A 27,242-nucleotide genomic window follows, 5' to 3' on the forward strand; every position below is an offset into this window, starting at 1 on the left:
TTGTTATATCTTCTTCTTGGATTGATCCTTTGATCATTATGTAGTGTCCCTCCTTATCTCTTGTAACAGTCTTTATTTTAAAGTCTATTTTATCTGATACAAATATTGCTACTCCAGTTTTCTTTTGATTTCCATTTGCATGGAATATCTTTTTCCATCCCCTCACTTTCAGTCTGTATGTGTCCCTAGGCCTGAAGTGGGTCTTTTTTAGACAGCATATATATGGGTCTTGTTTTTATATCCATTCATCCAGTCTGTGTCTTTTGGTTGGGGCATTTAATCCATTTACATTCCAGGTTATTATTGATATGTATGTTCCTATTACCATTTTCTTAATTGTTTTTGGTTTGTTTTTGTGGGTCTTTTTCTTCTCTTGTGTTTCCTGCTTAGAGAAGCTTCTTTAGCATTTGTTTTAAAGCTGGTTTGGTGGTGGTGAATTCTCTTCAGTTTTGCTTGTCTGAAAAGCTCTTGACTTCTCCATCGAATCTGAATGAGATCCTTGCTGGGTAGAGTAGTCTTGGTTGTAGGTTTTCCTCTTTTATCATTTTAAATATGTCCTGCCACTCCCTTCTGGCATGCAGTTTCCACTGAAAAATCAGCTGATAACCTTGTGGGGATTCCTTTGTATGTTTTTTTTTTTTTTGCGGTACGCAGGCCTCTCACTGTTGTGGCCTCTTCCGTTTCAGAGCACAGGCTCCGGACGCGCAGGCTCAGTGGCCATGGCTCACGGGCCTAGCCGCTCCGCGGCATGTGGGATCTTCCCGGACCGGGGCACGAACCCTTGTCCCCTGCATCGTCAGGCGGACTCTCAACCACTGCGCCACCAGGGAAGCCCTCCTTTGTATGTTTTTTTTTTGTTTTTCCCTTGCTGCTTTTAATATTTCTTCTTTGAATTTAATTTGTGTTAGTTTGATTAATATGTGTCTTAGTGTGTTTTATCCTGTATGGGATTCTCTGTGCTTCCTGGACTTGGGTGACTATTTCCTTTCCCATGTTAGGGAAGTTTTCAACTATAATCTCTTCAAATATCTTCTCAGACCCTTTCTTTTACTCCTCTTCTTCTGGGACCCCTATAATTTGAATGTTAGTGCATTTAGTGTTGTCCCAGAAGTCTCTGAGATTGTCTGCAATTCTTTTCATTCTTTTTTCTTTATTCTGCTCCTCAGCAGATATTTCCACCATTCTGTCTTCTAGCTCACTTATTCGTTCTTCTGCCTCAGTTATTCTGATATTGATTCCTTCTAGTGTATTTTTCATTTCAGTTATTGTGTTGTTCATCTGTTTGTTTGTTCTTTAGTTTTTCTAGATCTTTGTTAAACATTTCTTGTATTTTCTCAATCCGTGCCTCCATTCGCTTTCCAAGATTCGGGATCATCTTTACTATCATTACTCTGAACTCTTTTTCAGGTAGACTGCCTATTTCCTTTTCATTTATTTGGTCTTGTAGGTTTCTATCTTGCTCCTTCATCTGTGACATATTTTTTTGCCATCTAATTTTTTTTTCTTTTTTTATGAGTGGGATTGTGTTCCTGTCTTACTGGTTGTTTGGCCTGAGCCTTCCAACACTGGAGTTTGTAGGCTATTGGGTACAGCTGGGTCTTGGTGCTGAGATGAGGAACTCTGTGAGACTTCACTCTGATGAATATTCTCTGGGGTCTGAGGTTCTCTGCTAGTCCAGTGGTTTGGACTCAGAGCTCCCACCACAGGAGCTTCGGCCTGACCCTGGGCTCATGAACCAAGATCCTGCAAGCCGCATGGGGTGGCCAAAAAAAAAGAACAATAACAAAGTAAAAAATAAAATTAGACTATGAAACTAACAGATATGTTAGAAAGAATATAAAAATAAAAATATAGATGGGGCTTCCCTGATGATGCAGTGGTTAAGAATCCGCCTGCCAGTGCAGGGCACATGGGTTTGAGCCCTGGTGCGGGAAGATCCCACATGCCATGGAGTGGCTGGGCCTGTGCGCCACAACTACTGAGCCTGTGCTCTAGAGCCCATGAGCCACAACTACTGAGCCTGTGTGCCACAACTACTGAAGCCCGCGCGCCTAGAGCCTGTGTTCCACAACAAGAGAAGCCACCACAATGAGAAGCCCACGTGCTGCAACGAAGAGTGGACCCTGCTCACTGGAACTGGAGAAAGCCCGCGAGCAGCAATGTAGACCAAATGTAGCCATACATAAATAAACAAATAAGTTAATTAATTAATTTTAAAAAATATATGAATCAACAACCAGAAGGTACATCAGTACCACAATAGTAAAAAAGAGGAGGGAAAAAGAAGAAAAAAGGTGGGGGGAAAAGGCCTTGGCTGTGGAGGGCGGGGCCTAAGCAAGGATGAGGTTTGGGCAGTGGGCGGGGCCAATGCTCAGGACCCACAGGGCTGGAAAAGGCCCTGGGGGCTGTGGGGGGTGGGACTTAGGCTCAAGGAACAGAAGGGGCCCAGGTGTGCCCCCCACCCCTGGTCTCAGAGGGCAGGGGACCTCACCTGGGAGCCCAGAAGGCTTCCTGGGCTCAAGTGGGTGAGGCAAATGCCCTCCTCTCCTCTCTTGCTCCTCTGGTCTGGGAGGGCCTCTCCTGCCTGCCTCTCCTGATCTCCCTGGCCTCCCTCCTATGCCCGAAATCTGTATCTTTAGATGAGAGTTGAGGAGCTCTTGGCTGGATTTGTGATAGAATAACTTTCATTTGACATAAAGTATTTTTTAAAGTCACTCAACTTATTTTGACGTTTGAACACTAAATTCTTTCTAGAATTATGCTTATAGTACAATAGAAAACTATTTTTATCATCACACAAATTCTTTGGTATGTTGTGCACCCATTTAGTCTCACAACAGAAGACTCCATAAGAACATGCCTACTTCTTGACGTAGATACAAAGCTACCAAATGTGGAGAGCCATCAGTGGGCAGGACACTAATAACTAGAGCTCCAAAAGTATAATTGCTTAGAGCATGGGCCCAGGACAGAATTGTAAAGTAAATAGTATTTCTCTTGTTACCCACCTCCTCTTTCTGTGCCTTTCCTCTCACATTTAGCAACCTCTTTATCACCTGGGTTCATGGTGATCTCAACTTGCCCACAGTGTGCTTCAAAAAGGGGGAAATAAAAGCAAATCCATTCACAGAATGGTGCTAGTTTTTTACTCCTTTCAAGGATATTATTGGCATTTAAGAGGAGTTCTAAAGAGGACAATGAATCACTAATGGGGGAATTTTAGACACTAAAGTAAGATAGATAACTTTAGGTTTGAGGCTCACAGCACTCCCAATCTACTCACCCTAGAATCAATATTCCACATTTCTGATTATCCTGAATCTCAAATATAAAGGTGGGTAATGGGGTTAATAAAACAATTTACCTTTGAATGTTTAGGAGTAAGGCGCAGATTTGTCCTTCTGGGAGGCAGACAGCCATTGCATTGACTAAAATAACTTTCTGAAGCAGGCATCAAACATAAAAATGAGATGTGCTTAATTTTCATGATTTCTGACCTCATCAGAAAAAAATAGGGAGAGAAGGGTCACCAGACCTGACAGGACAGTTGGCTGCACCACACAGTTTGTGAGATTTTAGTTCCCCGATCAGGGTTCGGACCAGGGATCGAACCCAGGCCCTCAGCAATGAGAGCGCGGAGTCCTAATCACTGGACCACCAGGGAATTCCTGGGAGAGAAATCCTTAAGGTAAAAATGGGAAGGAGTGGGCTTCCCTGGTGGCGCAGTGGTTGAGAGTCCGCCTGTCGATGCAGGAGACATGGGTTCTTCCCCCGGTCCAGGAAGATCCCACATGCCGTGGAGCGGCTAGCCCCGCGAGCCATGGCCGCTGAGCCTGCGCGTCTGGAGCCTGTGCTGCACAACGGGAGAGGCCACGTTAGAAAAAAGCACTTAAACACTCTAGGAGAGCCTGGAGAAATAAGGCTAAAAGTTATAGTCTGTGCTTCTTATCTTTCTTGGGGCTCTTAAGGTCTTTTTAACCTTCAAATATCTCAATTTCCTGTAAAATGGCAATAGCTTAATTTATCTGTTTTCTCTGAGGAATATTCTTCACAATAATTACGAATACTCAAATGGAAGATGGCAAATTTCTAAATTATTTAAAGTGGGAAAATAAAACTCCTGGTTTGGGAGTCCTGGCTGTGCCACGGGTTACTTGTGAGCTTCACCTCTCTGGATAGGTATTTCTCTTTATAGCTGAAGAGGCCAGATTAAAGTACTCCTGCGATCCCTTGCTAGTTCTCACATTTTACACATCTAATCTGACACTTTTGACATCTGCTATGGGGTCAGAATTGTATTGGGCCAAGCATCAAAGAGAAAATTTTCCTGTGATATTACATTCTTATGGTTTTCCTCTTACCATTCTGGTAGTTCCTTCTCAGTCTCTTTTGGGAGTTCTTCCTCTTCTATAAGCTTCTCAAAGCTTGGTTCCTAAGGCTTTTTCTCTTCACAATGAGCGTAGGTGATTTTATTCAAAAGGCTTTGGTTACCACCTAGAAGCCCATAAACGTCAAATTGACATCTCCAATTTAGGCCTCTCTTCTGAGCTCCAGACCTGATCCTCCTTTTGTATGGTTCACAAATGACTCAAACATAACATATCCAAAACTGAGCTTAGGCTTTTCTCCTCCCAAACCTGCTCCTCTTTCAAAATGTCTTGTTTACTGAGATACTGGCACCATCATCTATTCACCCAGAAAACTAGACACAAGGGAGTGACACCTCTCCCTTCTTCATTCTTCCACATTGAATCAGTTACTACCCCAAACCAGTCAATTCTACCTCCTGAATATATGACATATCTGTGTACAGGTATCTCTATTACTCCTCAAATCCGAGCCATCATTTTCTAGTGTCTATATCACTTTAATACCCTCCTAAGTGCTCTCTCTCTTCTTTCTTTGTCTTGGCCTCCCCCCACCTGACCCCCAAACTATTTTTCACACATCAGCCAGAGTGATCTACTTGGAAAACACCTGTGATAATGTCTTCCTGTTTTATTTGTTCAACCATTATTTACTGAGTACCTTTAATATGCCAGACATTATTCTAGAAGCTAGGAATCCAGCTACACACAAAATAGACAAGGCAATGACTTCTTTTTACTCTTAGGAAGGTTCTGTATAATCTTGACCACTGACTCACTTCTCCTTTGCTCCCAGATTACTATAGTTTAGCCATATTAGACTTGCTTTCTCAGAGCTTTTGAACAAGTCTATTCCTATACATTCCTATACCAATTCTTATACATTTTCCAAATGGATGCCTAACTGTCTCGTTAGAGAAACTCTCTGACCAAACTAGGTCCCCCTTTCAAAAACTATTCACAATGATAAATCTAAAAATTTGCATGCTTGTTTAATATCTCTCCAACTAGTTTGCTTGTAAGCTCCAAGAGAACAGGAAATTTTCTTATCCATTACTCTATTCCCAGTGTCTGGCACATGTTAGGCGCTAAATTTGTTGGTTGAATGAATAAATGAATGCCTAATTACAGAGTGCTGTTATATTCCTTTTTTTATAAATTTATTTATTTATTTATTTTTGGCTGTGTTGGGTCTTCATTGCTGTGCACGGGCTTTCTCTAGTTGCGGTGAGCAGGCGCTACTCTTCCTTGCGGTGTGCGGGCTTCTCATTGTCGTGGCTTCTCTTGTTGCGGAGCACGGGCTCTAGGCATGCAGGCTTCAGTAGTTGTGGCACGTGGGCTCAGTAGTTGTGGCTTGCAGGCTCTAGAGCTCAGGCTCTGTAGTTGTGGCCACAGGCTTAGCTGCTCCGTGGCACATGGGATCTTCCTTGGCCAGGGCTTGAACCTGTGTCCCTTGTATTGGCAGGCAGATTCTTAACCACTGCGCCACCAGGGAAGCCCTATTTCAATAGTCTGGTGACCTGTAAGATTCAGAGGCCTCTTTATAAAGGGAAAAACTGACGGTCACACTTTAGAATGTGGCCTCTCTTTGTTTCTAGTCAGAAAATACCAATTGTTGGCTGAATTTGAAGATTCCTTACGGTAAGCAGATAGGGTAGGGAGTCCTCAGAGGAAAAGAACCAGATATAGTTTTTTTGACACAAGAGAAGCCATTTTGGATTAAGCCATTTTGTGATCTAAGCCTGGCCACAATGCTTGCCCTTGAGCTTGCCCTTGAGCAGGTCTCAGTAATTAATGATCTTAAGGGAACAAAGGAATGCAGGAACAGAGGAAAAGGTCAAGAAACAATAGTTCAGTGATAAAAGAGTGCTAGTTCCTCCTCAAGGGACGAGTATTAATCTGATACATATCTTGGAGTTGTTCTACAGGAACTAACCTCCTACACCCTGTTGGAGAATGTTAACTACATGCTAAGACCTCAGGCTGGTAGGAATCTAAGGAATGATCATGTTGACCTTTTCTGACCCTTATGACTTCAATCTACTAAAGGTTGGACTTTGTCAAACTTTGCCCCAATTCACTGTTGAATTTGCCGCTGCTCAAGCCCCTGCATGTGTATGCATACACCACCCAAATCCCTTCATGAATATGCATGTTCCCTTAGCTTAAGACTTCCCCAGTTTTGCTGTTCAGGGAGACACTGCTTTAGGAAAGATCCCCAGTATTTTCCTTACTTGCTGCAGGTAATTAATCCTTCCTTCTCCCAATCTTTGGCTTAGTTATGTCTTTTGGCTAGACACCCACCAAGAGGTGAACCCAATTTTGGGAATCATTACTTGCAATGTGTTATTGCTTTGCAGAGTTAAAAAAAAAAAACAGAATAGTCATGTCACTTCAGGTATTCAACAACAAACATTACTGTTTTACAATGCGCTGGGAAGCTACGTTAGGGACTGGTAATAAAGAAAATACACTGCTCTGAAGGAGGGCAATCTAGTGGAATTGCTTAGTTTAAAAATTGATAGGTTTTTGAAAACAAACTGGGATATTTGAACGATATTTTTCAATGAATTTATCTCATCTGCTGCCCTAGTTCAGGTTTCACCTCCTGCCTGAATCGTTGCATTTCTCCTTCTCAGCTCCTTACTCTCCTCTCCTATCCTGCGTTATTCATTGTCATAGCTTACACTTTTAAAAAAATCTGTTTTTATTGTGTTTTTTCCCCTTTGAATGCAAGCTCCAAGAAGACAAGTTTTTTTGTTTTGTTCATGATTGTATCCCCTGTGTCTGGAGTTGGGGAAGCCTAGAAAAATTTAAAGACTTATAACGATCAACAATAAATCTCCTTTCTTCAAGTGTTTCTCCATTCACTCATTCATATTTACTCCTTTTATGTGCTAGGAACCCTCATCCCATGGTTAATAAGACATATTGTATGTCAGCTGCTTTTTATTTTCAAGTGTGTCTGTTTCAATCACATTTTGCCCACCAAAGGCCACTGAAAGCAGAAAAAACTTTGGGAAAAAGGACTTGAGGGTAGCAGCCTGACACGAGGTGGCTGCTCAATAAAAGTTGTCTAACTTGAGGCTGTGGACTCCAGTCTGAGGGGGAGCTAAAAAATCTTTTCACGTGCAAGACTGAACACAGCTACACCGGTCTCTTAAACTTTCTTAGGCCCTGAGGGCGAACAGCACGAAGGTCTAGCAGGCCACAAGGCGGAGAATCAAAACCGCTGCTTCTGGCGTTCAGCTCAGCTCCACTCAAGCGCAGCTTCCATCCGGCGGCAGAAACATACTTCCGGCGTTCTGCTTTTTACGTGCTGAGTCACGGCCACAGTCTCCACCCCAGGTTTGAGGGGCAGGATGAGCAAAATATGACACGAGTGGGGAAAAAAAAGGCTTGGGAATTAATTTTCTCCACTCGCCTATAGGTTTTCTCATCAGGGGAATATTTTCCTCTGAGCCCCGAAGCGCTATTCAACCACTTCCTCAAACCACCTTCCCGCTTCGGTCATAAACTCTGCGCAACCTTTCTGGCGCCCTCCTCCCGTCGTCCTCCGCGCCACTCTCTCCGCCTCTTCTTCCTCGCCCCGCCCACCCCTGGTTTCGAAGAGCTCGCTGGGGGCTCCGAGAATTCGGCCCGCGCTCGTTGGTTCTTTTTATTCCCTGTTCCCATTGGTTGATTACGTGCGCGTGACTGGTGTCTTGCCTTATTATTGGCTAGAATCAATTGCGTCATCGACGGCCAGGAGGGCGTGGGGATGAGGGAAGTTGGCGTGAGGGAGACCGGATTGGGGGAGGGGTTCAGGCCTGTCCCCCCGCCGGCTGCGGCAGCCCCACCACCGGCCGCTACCGCCTCTGGAACGCTGAGGAGGAGGAGCAGCTGGAGCAGGAGGTGGGTCTTGGCGAGCGGGATGCCACTTGCTCCGGCTTGGTGGTGAATGCTGAGGAGAGTCACGGTTGCTGCAGTCTGTGCCACCAGGAGGAAGTTGTGGTGTGAGGCCGGACGGGAGCTCGCGGCGCTGTGGAGAATAGAAGCGCGGGGTCGGTGCGAAGACTCGGCGGCTGCCAGACCTTTTCCTATTCTGACCATGCCTGGAAGGAACAAGGCGAAGTCCACCTGCAGCTGCCCTGACCGGCAGCCCAATGGACAGGATTTGGGCGAGAGCGGCCGGGTTGCTCGTCTGGGAGCCGATGAATCTGAGGAGGAGGGACGGAGGGGGCCTGTCAGTAATGTCGGAGACCCTGAGATCGTCAAGTCTCCCAGCGATCCCAAGCAATACCGGTGAGGGAGGAGGCTTGGACTGGGGAGGAGAGCAGGGGGCGGCCTCTCTGTTCCCGCTGTGGTCCCTTCTCGTCTCCTAATCTTCCGAAGGAGCAACCAGGGGCACACTTCCCACCCCAGAAGCTTCCTTGGATGGAAGTGGCAAGGGCAGTTAGGGGCATCTGTGTGGTGTCAGCTCGACGAGGGGCAGATCTTGGGTCCAACCAGGAATCAGGATGTCAGAACGGGAAGGGTTGTTCGAGTAGTTATGACATTCGCTAAAGCAAGAGTGGAGGTTTTCCTGAGGATGGCAGGCTGGATGGTCAGGGAGTCTTGGTATTCTGTTATGAGGAAAGGGTGAAGGGGCTGGGGATTTTAATTTTGGAGAGGATATTAAGGGGCATATCATCACTATCCACAAATACTTGAGGTGCCTGTAGTTGAAAGAGGGGTAAAACTAATGGGTGGAAGTTACTAGAGGATCGTGTGGTTTCAGTAAAAGAATTTAGGCATCAGAGTCGGCCTGTGATGAAGTGACTTATTTCCATGGGTTGTTTCTCATTGCTAGAATGGTTGGGTGAACTCTTCCAAGAATGTGTTAGAGAGGACTTGAATCTCAACTGAGTCATAGAAGACTTGTAAGGTTTCTTCTAATCCTGAAATTCTCAACTTTTGGTTTATGCCATAATCCTCTAAACATCTCTGATAACTGGTGGCTCAATCCCCACCTAAATATTATCTTCACAGGTAACTTATTCCATAGAACGTCATGACTGTAATGTATTTTAAGGAGAGAGCATATTGTCTAACTTCATTTTGAAGGCTGAGGAAATTGAGATCCAGAGAGTCTGCTTTTTGTTCAGAATTATACAGCTGAATAATAACAGAGCTGGTTTGAACCCTGTCCATCTGACACCAAATGCCCTGCACAATTTACTGATTTTTATAAAGTTCTTACTGAGTTGAAAGCTGAAGGATTCTAGGTTAAATTTATTGTATGCCCCTACATTGTTAGAGCAGGAAAGAACCTTAGCCTTAACCTTTTTCACTCCCCACCATCCGCAAAAGACAGGTGACTGAAATTAAGGTCTAGAAGGAAGTGTTTTAGCCCTAAATTGAAGACAGGCCTAAATTCTTCTTTCACTCCACATCTAGAGATTAACAGTACACAACTCTTTGTACTATTCTTCCCAGGCTGAAGATCTTTATGAATGGGCTAAGTTTTCTCTCTTTCTCATCAAAGATGTGGTTATAGTAGTAATAATGTAAATGAGCAAGTTGAAACCTTGATAAAAGTTATTTAGTTTTTGCCGTCCAGATTAAATAACAGCTTCAGTTTTTTTCTGCCTATATAAAGTTACGTAATAACAGATAATGTTTTTAGAATGTACACTATGTGTCAGATACTGTTCTACCTTTGATGTATTGTTTCATTTAATGACCTCATTTTTGGCATATTCATTTGAAAAATACTTACCAAGTCTTACTGTGTGCTAAGCGCTGAGCTATCTTAAATCTTTTCTGAAACTCGGTTGAATATAATTTAATAAATGATATTTTATTCTGGGTACTGAGCATACAAAGATGATTAAGACAGTCCCTGCCTTCAGGGAGCTTCCAATGTAGTAGAGGGACACAGACACATGAAAAAGGTATAACTGGAGCACTAAAGTTTTATAGAAACTATAATAGAAGTATGTGCTGGGTATAGCAAGGAATAAAGTAAGGAGGGGTATAAACTCTACCTGGGGAGAAAGTTAGAAAGGACTTGAAAGAGGAGATAATGCTTAAAAAGTATTGTCTGAGTAATTGTTGCATTTCTACATTTTTGTGGTCTTTTGCCAAATCATTGTCCTTAGTGTCTCAGTTTTCTTATTTTAAAGTGAAGGGTGTTGATTAAGAATAGCAGTGTTTTCCAATAACTTCCTCTCCTTTCAAAAGAGCAGGTCCACTTTTACCTGTTTTATATACCAACGTTTTCAATTAGACTCTTAAAGGAAAGATTTTGTTACTTTAAAATAAAGGTGGAAAACCTCGATATTAGATGAATTTTAAAGATTTAACCATCCTAAAGTTAAATTCTCTGAATTTTGTAACCAGAAGTAGACATGAGGCATCTGCAGCCCAGAGAGCTGAATTATCCTTCTAGGACCTGCTCAGATGTTATCTCTGTGAAGCATTTCCAGGCAGAACTAATCCCTCCTTTCACTGTATTTCAATAGGACTTTATACATGGTCCATTACAGTACACATCCATTGTATTATAATTATTTATCTTATGAATGTGTGAATACTTACCAGAGGCGGACCTGATTAAAGGAATATTTTGTTGAAAATAACACCTCAAAATACATGTTTACCAGTCTGCATTTATTAAAATAGCCTGTGGAATTTTACTTCTCTATATGTAATTTGTTTTAAGTTTTTGGAAATGTTAATCATACCTCCAGGACATCCATTCTGCTTTTTTTTAGTGATCTGTAGCTTGGTAAGTGTTGATTTCCTTCTCTTCTGGAAGGATTAGGGACTTTTTTTCCTGTAAAGTAGGCATTGAGGTCAACTTAAGTGGTCCTCTAAGAAGTTGTACGGGAAGGAGTAGGAAACAGAAGGGAAGCCTTTAGCAGTGAAGGTTTGAAATAGATAGTGTAGAGAATGGGTGAAGTATATTTGAGAAACACTGAGAGAAGTTATGAGTTCTTGAGCATGAAAATGATGTAAATAAAGCAGTGTTTTAAGATTAATGTGAAGATAGTAGCTTAGACCCACGAGATGTGGCAAGACTGTTTTAAGGGGTAATTATATTGGATTGGCCAAAAAGTTCTTTCAGTTTTTAAGTAAAAATAAAAGACATTTTTCATTTTCACCAAGAAATTTATTGAGCAATGTATTCACTGTTTTGTTACACTACCTTCTGCCATTTTTCATGCAACTTCATAATTCCATCTTCCCAAAACTTTTTATCTTTTTGAGCAAAGAACTGTTCCAGTTGTGTTTTACAGTCTTCCAGGGAATTGAAATTTTTTCCATTAATAGAATTATGTAAAGACCGAAATAAATGGAAATCCGAATGTGCGGTGTCTGGTGAATCAGAACTTCCCAGCTAAGCTGTAACAGTTTTTGCCTGATCATCAAAGAAACATGTGGTCTTGCGTTATCCTGATGGAAGATTATAAGTTTTCTGTTGACTAATTCTGGACGCTTTTTGTGGTGTGCTGCTTTCAGTTGGTCTAATTGGGAGCAGTACTTGTTGGAATTAATCGTTTGGTTTTCCGGAAGGAGCTCATAATAGGGGACTACCTTCCAATCCCACCATATACACAACATCACCTTCTTTGGATGAAGACCGGCCTTTGGTGTGGTTGGTGGTGGTTCCTTTCCCTTGACCCATTCTGTTCCTTTCCACATTATTGTACAGCATCCACTTTTTATCACCTATCACAATTTGTTTTAAAAACGGAACGTTTTCGTTATGTTTAAGTAGTGAATTGCATGCGGAAATGTGGTCAAGGTTTTTTTTTTTACTTAACTTACCGTGGAAACCAAACATCAAAGCAATTAACATAACCAAGCTGCTGCAAATGATTTTCGCGCTTGATTTGGATATTTTGAGTATGTTGACTGTCTCTCAGGTGGTATAACAATGATTGTTCTCAATGTCTCAATTTGATCGCTATCAACTTGAACTGGTCTATCCGACAGTGGAGCATCGTCCAGGGAGAAATCTCCAGCATGAAACTTCTCAAACCACTTTTGACACGTTTGATTAGTCACAGCACCTTCTCCATACACTGCACAAATCTTTTTTTGCGTTTCAGTTGCGTTTTTACCTTTCTTGAAATAATAAAGCATAATATGCCGAAAATGTTGCTTTTTTTCTTCCATCTTCAATATTAAAATGGCTACACAAAAATTCACCAATTTTGATGTTTTTTTAAAATGCACGCTGATGTGACAGCTGTAACAAAACACTCTAATGAAATTGTTTTGAATGAGGTTAAACACAACTAAGCGCTACTAGAGCCATCTTACTGAAATGAATGTTTTGGCCAACCCAATAATTGTGTATTGAATGGTGTGTGCTGATGTATATGGTACTATTCTTTCTCTAATTGATGTGTTCCTCTCTTCACTTTTTTTTTCTTTCCTCTTATTAAGTTAATTTAACAAATGTTTGCTAGGCTAAAAACCTATGAATCTGGAGTTCAACTCTGTTTTGCTCACTTACAGCATGTCATAGTTCTCAAATAGTATTTGTAGAATGTCTAAATGCATGAGTGCCCATATGCCAGGCATTTTCATGGAACTCTTGGGGATATTCTGCTAGGAACTTTTTAGATCAAATTTGTATCCTGGCCAGTTTTAAAAAATAATTACTTGATTTTTGAGAGAAAACAAGTATGAATAGGCAGGTTACAGAGAAAAAAATATAAATTATACAAATAATAATATGAATGGTGATATTGTAGTATATTTAATTCATATAGAAGCTTGTGGTAGTTGGCACATAATAAGCATTCAAATGTTAGCTGTTATTGTTTTAATATGTTCACAATTAAATGATATTTGCAGCACTATAATAGCAAAAAGTTGGCAACAACTTTATTGTCCATTGGTTGGCTAAAGATTATTATTATACCATTCTACAGTGAAAATAATATGTAACTATAAGACTAGATAGAGGGGCTTCCCTGGTAGCGCAGTGGTTAAGAATCTGCCTGCCAGTGTAGGGGACACGGGTTCGAACCCTGGTCTGGGAAGATCCCACATGCCGTGGAGCAACTAAGCCCATGTGCCACAACTACTGAGCCTGTGCTCTAGAGCCCGTGAGGCACAACTACTGAGCCCACGTGCCACAACTACTGAAGCCCGCACACCTAGAGCCTGTGCTCCGCAGCAAGAGAAGCCACCTTAATGAGAGGCCTGCACACCGCAATGAAGGGTAGCCCCCGTTCGCTGCTACTAAAAAGAAAGCCTGCGCGCAGCAACAAAGACCCAATGCAGCCAAAAATAAATAAATAAGTAAATAAATAAATTTATTAAAAAAATAAATTTATTAAAAAAATAAAGTGTTTAAAATAGATAGATGGTTTTATATATCGATATGGAGAGGTGTCCCATTTACTATTGAATGAAAAAAGCCAGTTGCAAACCACAATATATTGTATAATTCCATTTTTATAAAGAAAACCCAGAAAACAACACCTCCCATTATATGTTTACCTAAAATGTAATTTACTGTGTTTAGATATGTAGAGAAATGATTAGAAGTGATATTAAGTAAGCTTGTTTCTCTAGAGAAGAGGAGAGATTTGACTTGAGTTGTTTACTTTTTAGTAATTAAAAAAGATTGATCAATAAACAAAAGTATTATTTGGTCCTTGTAGGAAATTTAGGTAACAAGAAAAAATTTAAATTCCCTATAATCATTCCACCTGGCATTAACCACTGGTAACGTTTATTCCTTTTTGCTATGCAGTTGTAATTTATAATTTTGAAATGGTATAATACTATCTTTAACAATGTTGTGAACATTTTCTTATTAAGTGTTTTTCAATATATTTTGTCCACTTAAAAGTCCATGGTGTAGATATACGATAATTTAATCATTAGCATTTTATAGGATGTTTAGATTATCAAATTTTTCTTTACCTTAGAAGCCTGTTTATTCTCAACTGAATCCTTTGGGTGTAGACCCAATCATAATGGGTTTGGTAGATATGTAGGGTAACCTCTGGTGATCTGGTCTGTTTCTAGGATATTCTTTACTTGGGAGAACTGGCAGATAAGAAGATGGTTTGTTCTGGGACTTTCACTCTGACATAGGTCTTATTTTCATACTGGTTCCTAGAATGAAGTCAGTCATTAAGCCTGTCCAAGTCATAGGAAACTGAGTATATTATAGTCCTTTTCTAGTGTGTGTGTGTGTGTGTGTGTGTGTGTGTGTGTGTGTGTGTGTGTGTGTGTGTGTGTGTGTGTGTGTGTGTGTATTATTTTTTCTTTTTTTGTGGTGGAGATGGTGGGCTTAGTTACATGGACCAGAATTAAACTGTTTGTTTGCAGAAAGGTTGGAAGTAGATTGTAGTTTGGAAAGTTCACTTGGTCCTCTGAAGACAGAGAATTTATATTTCTATTACCACCAACAACAATGGTCTTTGTTCTCCTAATAATAACTGGTATTTGTTGAGTGCTTACTAGGTATTAAGTGCTATTCTATGGAGTTTACATAGATTATCTCATTTAATCTTTACAGTAATCCTATTAGATAGTGCTCTTATTACATGATAGCCTAAATGCTATTCTATGAAAATACATTACTGAGCAGGTACTGAGCACTAACTGGAGTATAAATGAATTGTGTTCTCTCATTTGGTTCCTTCTAAGCAAAATTCTTAACCACGGCAGGTAAGGTCTAAGTCCCTCCATTTTTTGATTCTTAACTTTGCAGCTTCACATTCTGTTATGCGGTTTTGTGCTACTTTTCTTGGCACATGCTGTACTCTGGTCAAACGTTACCTCCTCTGTGAACCCTTTACTTCTCTTCTTTCAATCTTCCCCTCCTATATGTGAGCTATTTACACTCTTGTGTGCCCCTGTAGCAAAGTTTGTCAAGCTATTTCATCTTTTTGTAAGTACTGGTTTGTCTTTCCCCTCTATTATGCTGAAATTTTTGTAGAGAGGGATTTTGTTTCTTTGAATCTTTGTATGCCTTCTTTTCTGTTATTAATAAATCAACTGTCTATACACCTAACACCCATCTTTCCACTTGTGCAATAGATCCCATCCCCTCTTTATTGATCCCAGCCACTAATTATTTCACCGGTTGTTCCCCTTCCATCCTGCATCATCAGTTTCCCCTTTTTACTGGATCATTCCCATGAACATACTAATATGCTATAATTGTTCCCATTTTCTGGGGAAAAGCATTTCTTTGCTCAGATCCCTTTGGAACTATGCCCTTCCAGCTACTCAAATTTCTCTATTTCCTTGATAGCAAAGCTTGTTAGAAGAGTTGTCTGTATTCAAAATTTGCAGTTCATCTACTCCCATTATTTCTTGAACTCAGAGTGGGCTTTTGCCACTTTGCTTTACCAAAATAGCTATTTTCAAGATCACCAATAACTTACAATTGGTCAGTTCTCAAGTTCTTATCTTACTTGACCTTTCAGTATCTTATGACACAGTTGAACGTTCTTTCCTTCTGGAAATGCTTTTTTTCAGTTCCAGGTCAACACTGTTCTTAGTTCTCTTTCTGCCTCATTTGCAAGGTTTCTCCTTATCTCCTTTCTCCTTATCTCTAAATTTTGGAGCGCCTGGGCTCAGTTCTTGGACTTCTCTTACCTGTCTGCTTTTGCTCCCTGTGTTGTGGCTTTAAATAGCACCCTGTATTGAATAACAATTTTACTTAGGTTCCCCACCCCTGTGCTCTTTCTTACTGTTTTATTTTTCTTCATAGCACTTGTTTACTATTTGATATACTATATATTTACTTGTTCATGAGAGCAAGGACTTTGTTTTGTTCATCCCTATATCTCTAGTGCCTAGAATGGTGCCTTTCTTATAGTCTTGCTTCCATCTCTGACCCCTTCATCCTTTTCTTCTCTGGCCTGATGGATATTTAAGGATATGTTTTGCAGTCTTCCTTTTTTAAAATCATTTTATTTCTTGTTTTTATTTCAGATTAAAATATTTTTTTAAGGAATAAAACCATATAGATACACTTGAAGCTCTTTGGATATTGCCCCCTCCTATTGCATTCCCTATCCTCTTTTTCCAGTCTTAACCATTATTTGAATTTTATATATATATACCATTCCTATGTATATTTTTATATTTTTTATTAAATTTGCATTTATCTATAAACAGTATACATTATTGCTTTCACATGTTTTAAGACATATAAATAGAAATTATATCACATTAGATGTCTCATAACCTTTTTTTTTTTGGTTTAACATTGCTTTTGAGGTTTGTTCATGCTGATAAGTGTAATACTAGTTATTTGTGTTACATGCTGTTTAATATCTTGTGTGAACATATCATTATTTATTTGTTTTCCTACCACTGGTCATTTAGATTATTCCCAATTTTCTGTTGTATTTTGTTTTCTGATTATGCCACAATTTATCTTTTCTCGATTGTTGTATATTTAGGTTATTTCCAGTGCTTCAGTGAACATTTTCTTTTTTTTTTTTTGCGGTATGTGGACCTCTCACTGTTGTGGCCTCTCCCGTTGCGGAGCACAGGCTCCGGACGCTCAGGCTCAGCAGCCATGGCTCACGGGCCCAGCCGCTCCGCGGCATGTGGGATCTTCCCAGACCGGGGCACGAACCCGTGTCCCCTGCATCGGCAAGCGGACTCTCAACCACTGTGCCACCAGGGAAGCCCTAGTGTACATTTTTATACATGACCCCTTGAGTACACGTTTTAGACTTTATTTATATACCTATAAGTGAAATGACTAATTTTTAACCTTACTATAGATGTTGCCAAAGTACTCTTCTAATTAGTTGTACTATTTACATTTGTTCCAGAGTTCCTGCTTCTATATATTATTACCAATTCCTGATACTGTTAGATTTTTAAAAAAATTATTGAGAACTTGATCTGTGGGAAATATTTTTCTCTTAAAAATTTTTTTATTTGCAATTTCCCGTATTACTAATAAAATCAAACATTATTTCATGTTTCCTGGCCATTTGGATTCTCCTTTTATGAACTGCCCATTTTTCTGTTGGGTTGTTTTTTTCCCCCCTCTTTTAAATTGACTTGTAAAAATTCTTTACATATTTTAAATAATCCATTTTTGATTATGTGAGTTGCAAATATATTCTCTAAGTCTATATATAGCTTATCATTACCCTTTGTTTATAAAGTCTTAAAATTTAATCAGATTTATTCATCTTTTTATTTATGGTTTGTGCTTTTTCATCTTATTTCCTTCTAGAGGTTTTATTGTTTTGCTTTTTACACTTGTGTAACGATCTAATTTTATTATTGTTCTTTAAAAATATGGGCAGCCAGTTGTCCAAGCACACCTTTTGAAAAGTCTATATCCCAGAGGTCACCACATTTTTTCTGTAAAAGGCTAGATAATAAATATTTTAGACTTTGTCAGTCAAGAGGGAAAATTAAGGATATTATGTAGGTACCTATATAACAAGAAAGAAAACAAATTTCTGCAAATTAAAAAAAAAAATTTTCTTTTCTTGGCCATGCTGTGCAGCTTGCGGGATCTTAGTTCCCTGACCAGGGATTGAACTCAGGCCACCACAGTGAAAGTGTTGAGCCCTAACCACTGGACCACCAGGGAATTCCCTCTGCAAATTTTTAATAAAATTTTTATTAAGTTCAAAATACAATAGTAGTACTTTATTTAGTAATACAGGTCTACTAGTGAGAAGAGGTGGAATTCTTTTTGGGAGGGATAGCATTTTGCTTTTGGTGGGGTTCAAAGTTAATGTTCCCTGTCTTTAAAGTTGATTGCAAATGTGTCATCTGTTAATACTGATTTGTAATGAGAGTTTACATATTTCAACTTTGAAAATGTGTTTTCACACAGACAGGTACTACCAAATACTGATATTAGTCTATGAGCATTTGATTTTATTTGAACATATTCATTGCTTGGAAGGCATTTATAGAATTCTATTAGTTTCTTCTCTGATATTTTTGCCGTTTAGTTTCTTCTCTGATATTTTTGCCATTACATTGTAGATTAATCATTTCTGATTGAAAATTAGGTGGAAGCTCCTCAACTGCACAGTTAAAAGGACTTTGAAATAAGGAAATTTCCTTTGTGATTGCACCACCATCTGAAAAACACTGCTGGAACCGTAGTTTGCTTGGAAAACGTATCTGTGGCAAATTTGTGTGGGAATGGAGATAGGGCTTCTTGTTTTAACTTTTAACAGCACAGGAAAAGTATAAAGCCGCTTGCCATTGCTTGTAATTCAGATAACATTAGTTGTTTTTGAAACATAAGTTTTGCGTATGGGCACTGTTTGGTAATTTTGGGTTGAAATCATTAAGAAACATGAAGTCCACAGCAAAAGCTAACTTCCAAAGCCATCTGGTATTTGACAGTGGCTGAAGGCTGTTCTTCAAAAAAGTTTAAGTTTTTACTCTGAGCTCAAAACATTGTAATAAAAGGTTCCTATTGCTAAGCCATCAAACTGCTTACTCTAGAGTAAAGGAAATTAAAAATATTCAGCTTCTGGGAATTTCCTGGCAGTCCAGTGGTTAGGACTTGTGCTTTCACTGCCACGGTTCTGGGTTCGATCCCTGGTCGGGAACTAAGATTCTGAAAGCTGTGCGGAGCAGCCAAAAAAAAAAAAAAATTCAGCTATTTCTTTTTTTTTTTTTTAAATAAATTTATTTATTTATTTTTGGCTGCGTTGAGTCTTCTTTGCTGCGTGTGGGCTTTCTCTGGTTGTGGCGAGTGGGGCTCACTCTTTGTCGAGGTGCACAGGCTTCTCATTGCGGTGGCTTCTCTTGTCGCAGAGCACGGGCTCTCGGTGCGTGGGCTCAGTAGTTGCGGCACACCGGCTCTAGAACACAGGCTCAGTAGTTGTGGCACATGGGCTTAACTGCCCCATGGCATGTGGGATCTTCCTGGACCAGGGCTCAGAACTCGTGTCCCCTGCATTGGCAGGCAGATTCTTAACCACTGCGCCACCATGGAAGTCCCTCAGCTTCTATTTCTGACAAAAATTAACAGAACTAATGATTATAAAGTCTACAAGAGCAAATGACTACTAAAGATAGGAATTTATTTATTTATTTAAATTTTTTTTTTAAGATGGGAATTTATTAACAAAATCCACATTGAAAGTGTGACATTTGAATTCAACTTTCCCCTTTCCTTATTTGGACATGATAGATATGTGCTGTTGTTTCAAAGAAAAAGTTACAGTACATGTGACACTTGAAATGCTGTTCAGTTATAAATTCATTGCTGCGGTTTTTAGGTTGTCGAGCAGCAGTGAAAATGCTGCGTGTGCTCTCTCACAGCTACTCCATTCTGCCATTGTGACTCAAAAGCAGCCATAGACAATAAGTAAATGAATGAGTGTGGCTGTGTTCCAATAAAACTTTGTTTATGGACACTGAAATTTGAATTTCAGATAATTTCATGTATCATGAAATATTAATCTTTTGTTGGATTTTTTTCCAACCACTTAAAAAAGTAAAAACCATTCTTAGTTTGAAAGCTGTAAGCCATAGTTTGGTAATTCCTGGTATATTTTTTTTCCTATATTGCCAACTCTGTCATATGTTAAGTTTTCATATATGAATGAATCTTTTTTCAGGGATCTTTATCATGTTATATTTTGTAAATTTCTTTTTCATTATGTCATGGCCTAAAAATTCATATTTTATTTGCAGGGAGGGTTTGTCAACTAATTTTCGTGTCTGTGGACTAAAAAGTTTGATTTCTTGCTGTTTCCATTTATTTTACTTGATATAAATCTTTAATCTGGTTGATTTTGTTGCTAAAATTAGTAACTTATTAATTTTTCATTAATAGGTCTTTACTGAAAATGATATTTAGATGTAACATCCCACTTCCTGTTCTAAAATACATCCCAATTTTTTTTGATAAACCAGTATCAATATTTATAGCTCAAAATATTGTTCATACTGAAACATGTAGTCTACTATGATTACATCTTCTTTCTTGAGTAACTTTGTTGTCTCTAGTATTAAAAATTGCCTTATTTTTAAAGACAGCTTTATTTAGATATAATTCACATACCATACAATTCACCCATTTAAAGTGTGCAACTCCTTAGTTTTTAGTATATTTACAGAGTTGTGCATTCATTACCACAATTTTAGAACATTTTCATTACCTCAGAAAGAAACCCCACACCCCTTACTTGTCAGCCCTCCCCAGTGGTCCAACCTGTACAAGCCCTAGGCAAATGATAATCTATTTTCTGTCTCTCTAATCCCTGTCTGTCTCTCTAGATCTACTTTCTAGAAGTCTCTCTACTTTCTGTGCCTCTGTCTGTTCTGGACATTTCATATAAGTGGAATCATATAATATGTCATCTTTTGTGATTGACTACTTTCACTTAATGTTTTCAAGGTTCATCCATATTGTAGCATGTACCAGTACTTCATTTCTTTTATTGCTGACTAATCCATGGTATGGATATATTTTATTTATCCATTCAGTAGTTGATGGATACTTTTTGGCTATTATGAATAATGCTGCTATGAACATTTATGTATAAGTTTTGCATGGATGTATGTTTTCATTTATTTCAAGTATATAATAAATAGGAATAGAATTGCTGAATCATATGGAAACCATTTAACCATTTGAGGATCTTTCAGACTTTTCCAAAGTGATTGTACCATTTTACTTTCCTTCCAGCAGCGTGTGAGAGTTCCAATTTGTCTACATCCTCACCAACATTTGCTAGTATCTGTCTTTTTGATAATAGCCATCCTAGAGGGTATAAAGTGGTATCTCATTGTCATTTGCATTTCCCTGATGGCTGATGATGTTAAACATCTTGTCATGTGTTTACTAGTCATCTGTCATCTTCTTATACTATGTGTATCTTCTTTGGACAAGTGTCTGTTTAAATCCTTTGTCCAACTTTACTTTTTTTAATTGAGTAGTAATAATTCTTTATATATTCTAGATCTAGGTCTTCTTAGATAAATGATTTGCAAAAATTTTCTCTTGATGGTGTCCTTTGAAGCACAAAAGTTCTAAATTTTTATGATTATTTTTATTGTTGCTCGTGCATCATATCTAAGATGCCTTATTACTATTATTTTTGTTTAGTGCTCTTTGTGATCTAACATGAATTCTACCCTAGTTCTCTGCCAGAGCTTTAAAACTCCTCTAACTATGGTCAAACACATCAATAAATCCATCAATTCAACTGTTTTCTTGTATCTTCATTCCTCAATCAGTTTAGAATATAAATTCTTCAGTCCCAGGAAATTTTTCTTGAATTTTTCCCCTAATTTTTCCCCTCTGTTTTCTTTTGAAGCTATTATATAATATAGGAACACTGTTTCAATGAGAGGGACTTTACTATGGTAACACTGTTAGCCTCTTTCTCTACCTCTTCTTCCCCTTCACAGGAGTGGCTTATTTGATTAGTGAGTGCAGTAGAATGACCTTGGGCATGCTCACTCTAACCTTTTCATCTCTCTTTTCATTCCAGCCTGCAGACAGCCAGTATTTTGGCATATTCTTAGCCAGTGCAGTAGACTGAGTGCACGACTAGCTCTGCCTTTTGGGGGAAATATTTCAGTTCTCGTGGATAACTTCAATTCAGAGAGCGTTAGCAAGCCATTTCCAAACCGCTCTTGAGCTGTGTTCTCCAACCTAGCTTTATATCAAGGATAAAGCTGACATTTTGCTCTCAATTTTTCTGTTCCCTCCCTTTTTCTCGTCTGATTCTGAAATCAAGTGGGGAAGAGACGTGCTTTTTTAAAATTGTGGTAAACTGCACATAACAGAATTTACCATTTTAACCATTTTTAAGTGTACTGTTCAGTGGCATTAAGTATATTCACATTGCTGTGCAACCATCACTATCATCCATCTCTAGAACTTTTTCATCTTAAAATGAAACTCTGCACCCATGAAATAATAACTCCCCATTTCCTCCTCCTCCCAGTCCCTGGCAGCTGCCATTCTACTATCTATTTGTGAATTTGACTATTCTAGGTACCTCATGTAAGTTGAATTATACCATGTTTGTCCTTATGTATCTGCTTTATTTCATTTAGCATAATATCTTCAAAATTCATCCATGTTGTGGCATGTGTTAGAATTTCCGTCTTTTTTAAGACTGAATAATATTCCCCTGTATGTATATATCACATTTTGTTTATTCAGCTGTTGATAGACTTTTGAGGTGTTTCCTCCTTTTAGCTATTGTGAATAATGCTGCTGTGAACACTGGCTTACAAATACTCTTCTAGTCCCTGCTTTAAACTCATTTGGGTATATACCAGGAAGTGGACTTGTTCAATCATTTGAGTCCTCCTAATGTATTAGCGTTGCTGTGTAATAGTCCACCTCAAAATTTAAGCGGCGCAAAGCAATAATGATTTATTATTTTTTTACAATTCTATGGGATGACCAGGCAATTTTTTTTTTCTTCTTACCTGGGCTCATTTTTGTGGCTATATTCATTTTGTGGGTTGGTTGGAGCTAGAGGGTCTAAGATGGCTTCAATCACATGTCTAAGGCCTTGGTGGGGACAGCTAGAAGGTAGGCCTTCTCTCTGCACATAATATATCCTCATTCATAGTTTAGCTTAAACTTCTTGACATGGCAGCTGAGTCCCCAGAGAGTGAAGGCAGAAGCTGCAGGGCATCTTGAGGCCTAGGCTCTAGGACTTCACGACAAATTATAGGGCAAAGTTTACAAAGCTAGCCCAGATTCAAGGGGTGGGGAGAAATAGACTCCAACTCTTGGGAAGATTGACCAGGTCACTGTGGGGGCCATTATTAAAATGATCAATTACACCTAATAACCTAACAACTGATCCATAGATGAGGAACCTTGAGAAATAGGGAAGGACTGCCATTAGGGAACAAAAAGGCCTTCTGGTGAGTCTTAAATGGGGTAGCTTGCTGTTATGTTTTAACAAGCAGAGAAGCATGTGGATTTTTTTGATCTTGGTTATTTGCAAAAACTATATTGTACCATGCAGTAAGTTTTTGTTTCTTTTTCTTCTCCTTTTTAAAAATTTTACCTTTGGCTGCTGTGCGCAGGCTTTCTCTAGTTGCGGCAAGCAGGGGCTACTCTTCCTTGTGGTGCGCGGGCTTCTCACTGCGGTGGTTTCTCTTATTGTGGAGCATGGGCTCTAGGCGCACGGGCTTCAGTACTTGTGGCTCGTGGCCTCTAGAGCGCAGGCTCAGTAGTTGTGGCGCACGGGCTTAGTTGCTCTGGGACACGTGGGATCTTCCCGGACCAGGGATTGAACCCATGTCCCCTGCATTGGCAGGTGGATTCTTAACCACTGTACCACCAGCAAAGTCCCCATCTTTTTCTTCTTTTTTAAACAAGTTGTATGGTTAGCTTTAAACTAATGCAGCTTGGGTGAGAAGGCTTTAGCTGACTCAGGCAGGCCATATCAGCTTTACTATGTGGACTGTTTTAACTTGAGATTTGCAACTGGCCTAGAATTATAGGCAAAACTGAACAGGGATTTAATTTTTAATGGTTTGGTGAGCATAACAATGAATGCTTTTATGGACTTCTTAAACCAGGTCTGCAGCTTTAAACTGCAAAGATGTCTAAAGTTTCAAATGTACTATACAGTAGTTAATGACTAAGGCTCTAGCCTTAAATTGTTAATTCCAGGTCTAGAAAGAGAGTACTAAATCTTTTTAGGTTAAAAGACGGTACTTTGTAATTATGTAACTTGTCACTACCCGTTCCCTGCCCCCCACTATATGGTCTCAAGTATTTTTGGATTTAAATACATGAGCTCTTAACTGTGGCAATTTTAGTGACTGGAAGTGGCTTCACAAAAGGTTGGTTCATTTAATTAAGGAACAAATAAAAATGAGTGGGTGGATACTTTATTATAAAGAAAATAATGCCACATTCTTGATTCTTGGGCTTGGTTTGAAAAATATACTTCAGTCTTTTTTTTTTTTTTGTCCATGCCATTGCAGTCTGTGGGATCTTAGTTCCCCAACTTGGGCCTGGCAGTGAAAGCACCGAGTCTTAACCACTGAACTGCCAGGGAATTCCCTACTTCAGTCTTTATAGTCAGTACAGGAGCAGTGTGAGGATGAAACCAAATAAAGGTAGACAAGTTGAATAAGCTAGAGGGAGAGAGGTTTTCTTAGACATCTTAGAAGAGCCCTACCCCTCCAAAAATTTACACACACACACACACACACACACACACACAAATAATTGAGACTACATGGTTTGGGGGGAGGTAATGACGAGTTATATAATTACAAAGTTAGCCCCCCAAGTACCCTTTTTTGACCTATAATGATTTAGCATAGTCTAGGTCTAAAAATAGCAATTTAAGATAGAACCTGAGTCGCTAATGGTTTTCTCTCTGTATATGGAAATGAGGTCTTGAAGGCTATATAGTATACTGTGGTATGGCTATGAGATAATGTATTTGCCTATTTTTCTATATATGGACATTTGGATGATTTCCAATTTTTCTCTACCACTAATGTTGCTGCAGTGAACATTGTTGACATATCTTTGTGCATGTGTGTGAACATTTCTATAAGATATATAGAAATGAAATCACTGGATTGAAACGTATGCAGAGTTTACATTTTTAAGAAAATAGATATGGCCATATTCTCCTACAAAAATACTGTACCCACTGAGATTCATAAGCAAGTGTGTGAGAATACCCTGTCCCCTTGTCAGTATTGGATAGCAATACAAATTTAGCTAATTTGCTGGATGAAAAATATTTTGTTGTTTTCAGTTGATTATCTTTGATTTCTGCTAAGGTTCAGCATCATTTCATTTATTAGACATCTTGTATTTCTTCTTGAAATGTTTGTATATATTTTTAAACCTATTTTTATTAGTTTTTGGTTTTTGCTCTTATTGATTTGAAGGGACTCATGTATATTGTTATTCTTTTCTCTCAATATGTACTTTTCTCTTTGATTTAATTTATGATGTTTTGTTTTAGAAAAGTTTTAAATTAGAATATAGTGAAATCTTTCCTCCCCCCCCACCACCCTTTATAGCTTCTGGATTTTGTATCTTGTTTAGCATAAATTTTCTTCATGCCAATATTATAGCAATATTTTCTCATAAATACTTTTAAGACATTTTTTTTCTTTTAGCTCTGTAAGCTATGTGAATTTATATGTGTTAGGTGTAAGATAGAGATGGCTATTTTATCTCCCTAAATGAATTATCTATTGTTTCAACATCATTTATTGAATTATAATAAAGTATTGCAACAATATTATAAACATTTTTCTGTTTCTAGAACCTGTTTTCTTAAATTGATCTGTAGGTGTTCCTGTTCCAGTATACTCTTTAATTTTAATTGCTCTAAAATATTTATTTTTATAATTGGTAAGGCAGTTCCCTCTCATGTTTTCCCTTTTCAAAATGTTCTTGGCATTTTTGGGTTTTTTTTTGGTCCATATGAATTTTAGAATCAGTATGCCAAGTTACACACACACACACACACACACACACACACTTACTGGGATTTTAAAATTGGAATTGCCTTGAATTTTAGATTAATTTGGGGGAAGAATTTATATCTTTGTAATATTGAAGTTCCCATTGCAATGACATGGTATGACTAGTTACGTCTGTTATTTTCTCCTGTAAAATTTTCTAGTTTTCCTCATGTTGGATGAGGAACAGAATGGCTTCTGGTGCCATGCTACTTGGGTTCAATCCCTGCTAAGCTTGGGCAAATGAAAATCCTTTATTTTGTGTGTGTGTGTGTGTGTGTGTGCGCGCGCGCTTTAGTTTCCTCATCCATAAAATGGGAATAATAACTCATTAGGGTTATTATGAAGATTAAATGGGTTAAGACATATAAGTTAATACACTTAAAATATGAGGTGTTATTATTAGATATATATTTATAGTTTCTTTTGCTTTTGTGAATAGAATCTTTTATTTAAATCTCATTTTAATTGGTTACTTTTGGTATATAGGAAATTCATGATTTTCGTTCATGGTTCTTGATTTGGATGCTTTGCTGAACTCTTCATACTATACTAATATATATATATTTTAAATTCTCTTGCATTCTCTTGGTAATCGTATATTTTTGCAATGGATTGTTTTAGCTTTCAGTATCTTTGCTGTATAAATCTATTTTGTTTATTTATATTGTGGATCTATTTTCATTTGCTAGGACTTCTAATACAGTGCTGAATAGAAGTGATGATGAAGAGCATTTTGTCCATAATTATCTTTAAATGGATTTGATGATTTTGTAGAAGTTAACTCTCTGTAAAGCTAAGGGGTGTGTGTGTGTGTGTTCTTAATTTGTTATGGAGTGGGTTTTGGATTTTCATTAAATTATTTTTATTATACAAATAAGTGATTGTATTTTTATTACAAAAGATTGAAAAATATGTAGAAATTATAAAGCATGAAAGTTCTTGTATCTTGCTCTACTTTTATTCCTCTTTCCAGATGTATATATTATTGTTACACTTGGTTTGTATCCTTTTAGTTCTTTTGCTATACCTTTATGTACATTTAGTGTGTATATGTGTACACATAATTTTATTTATTTTGTAAAACTACTTGATATTTTGTTTCATTTAGCAGATATTAAGTATCTATCATGTATCAGGTCCCCTTTAGGCATTAACATTCTTTTGTTCATTCAACAAATATTTCTTAAATGTTTCCTAAGTGCCAGGCAGTGTCTTAGGTGCTGGGAATATAGCTATGAAGAAAAAGAAAAGTCCTGCCCTCAGAGCTAACTTTCTAAAGGTGCAGACAGAAAAGTTTTTAAAAACTCCAAAAAACTAAAAAACAAAAACAAGTGATGATAAATAGTGTGAAAAAAGTTAAAACAGGATAAAAGAGGATAGGGATGGACTGGGGTGCAATATTAGATAGTGCATCAGAGAAAGCGTGTTTGAAAAGGG

At 38.5% G+C, this 27,242-nt stretch overlaps 1 protein-coding gene across 3 annotated transcripts in view; it reads left to right on the top strand.

Annotated features, from left to right (window-relative positions):
* The first annotated feature begins 8,171 nt into the window (after positions 1-8,171).
* Positions 8,172-27,242, top strand: part of NRDC (nardilysin convertase) — a 91,475-nt gene continuing 72,404 nt past the window's right edge. For all 3 annotated transcript variants that reach the window (XM_082651694.1, XM_082651696.1, XM_082651695.1), the window contains exon 1: positions 8,172-8,651. In XM_082651694.1, coding sequence (XP_082507820.1) covers positions 8,308-8,651 — 344 coding nt within the window. In that variant the 5' untranslated portion in view covers positions 8,172-8,307. The remainder of the gene's footprint in view (positions 8,652-27,242) is intronic.

This window comes from Grampus griseus (assembly GCF_964374135.1).
Source record: "Grampus griseus genome assembly, chromosome: 1".
In the NCBI taxonomy this organism is placed as follows: domain Eukaryota; kingdom Metazoa; phylum Chordata; class Mammalia; order Artiodactyla; family Delphinidae; genus Grampus; species Grampus griseus.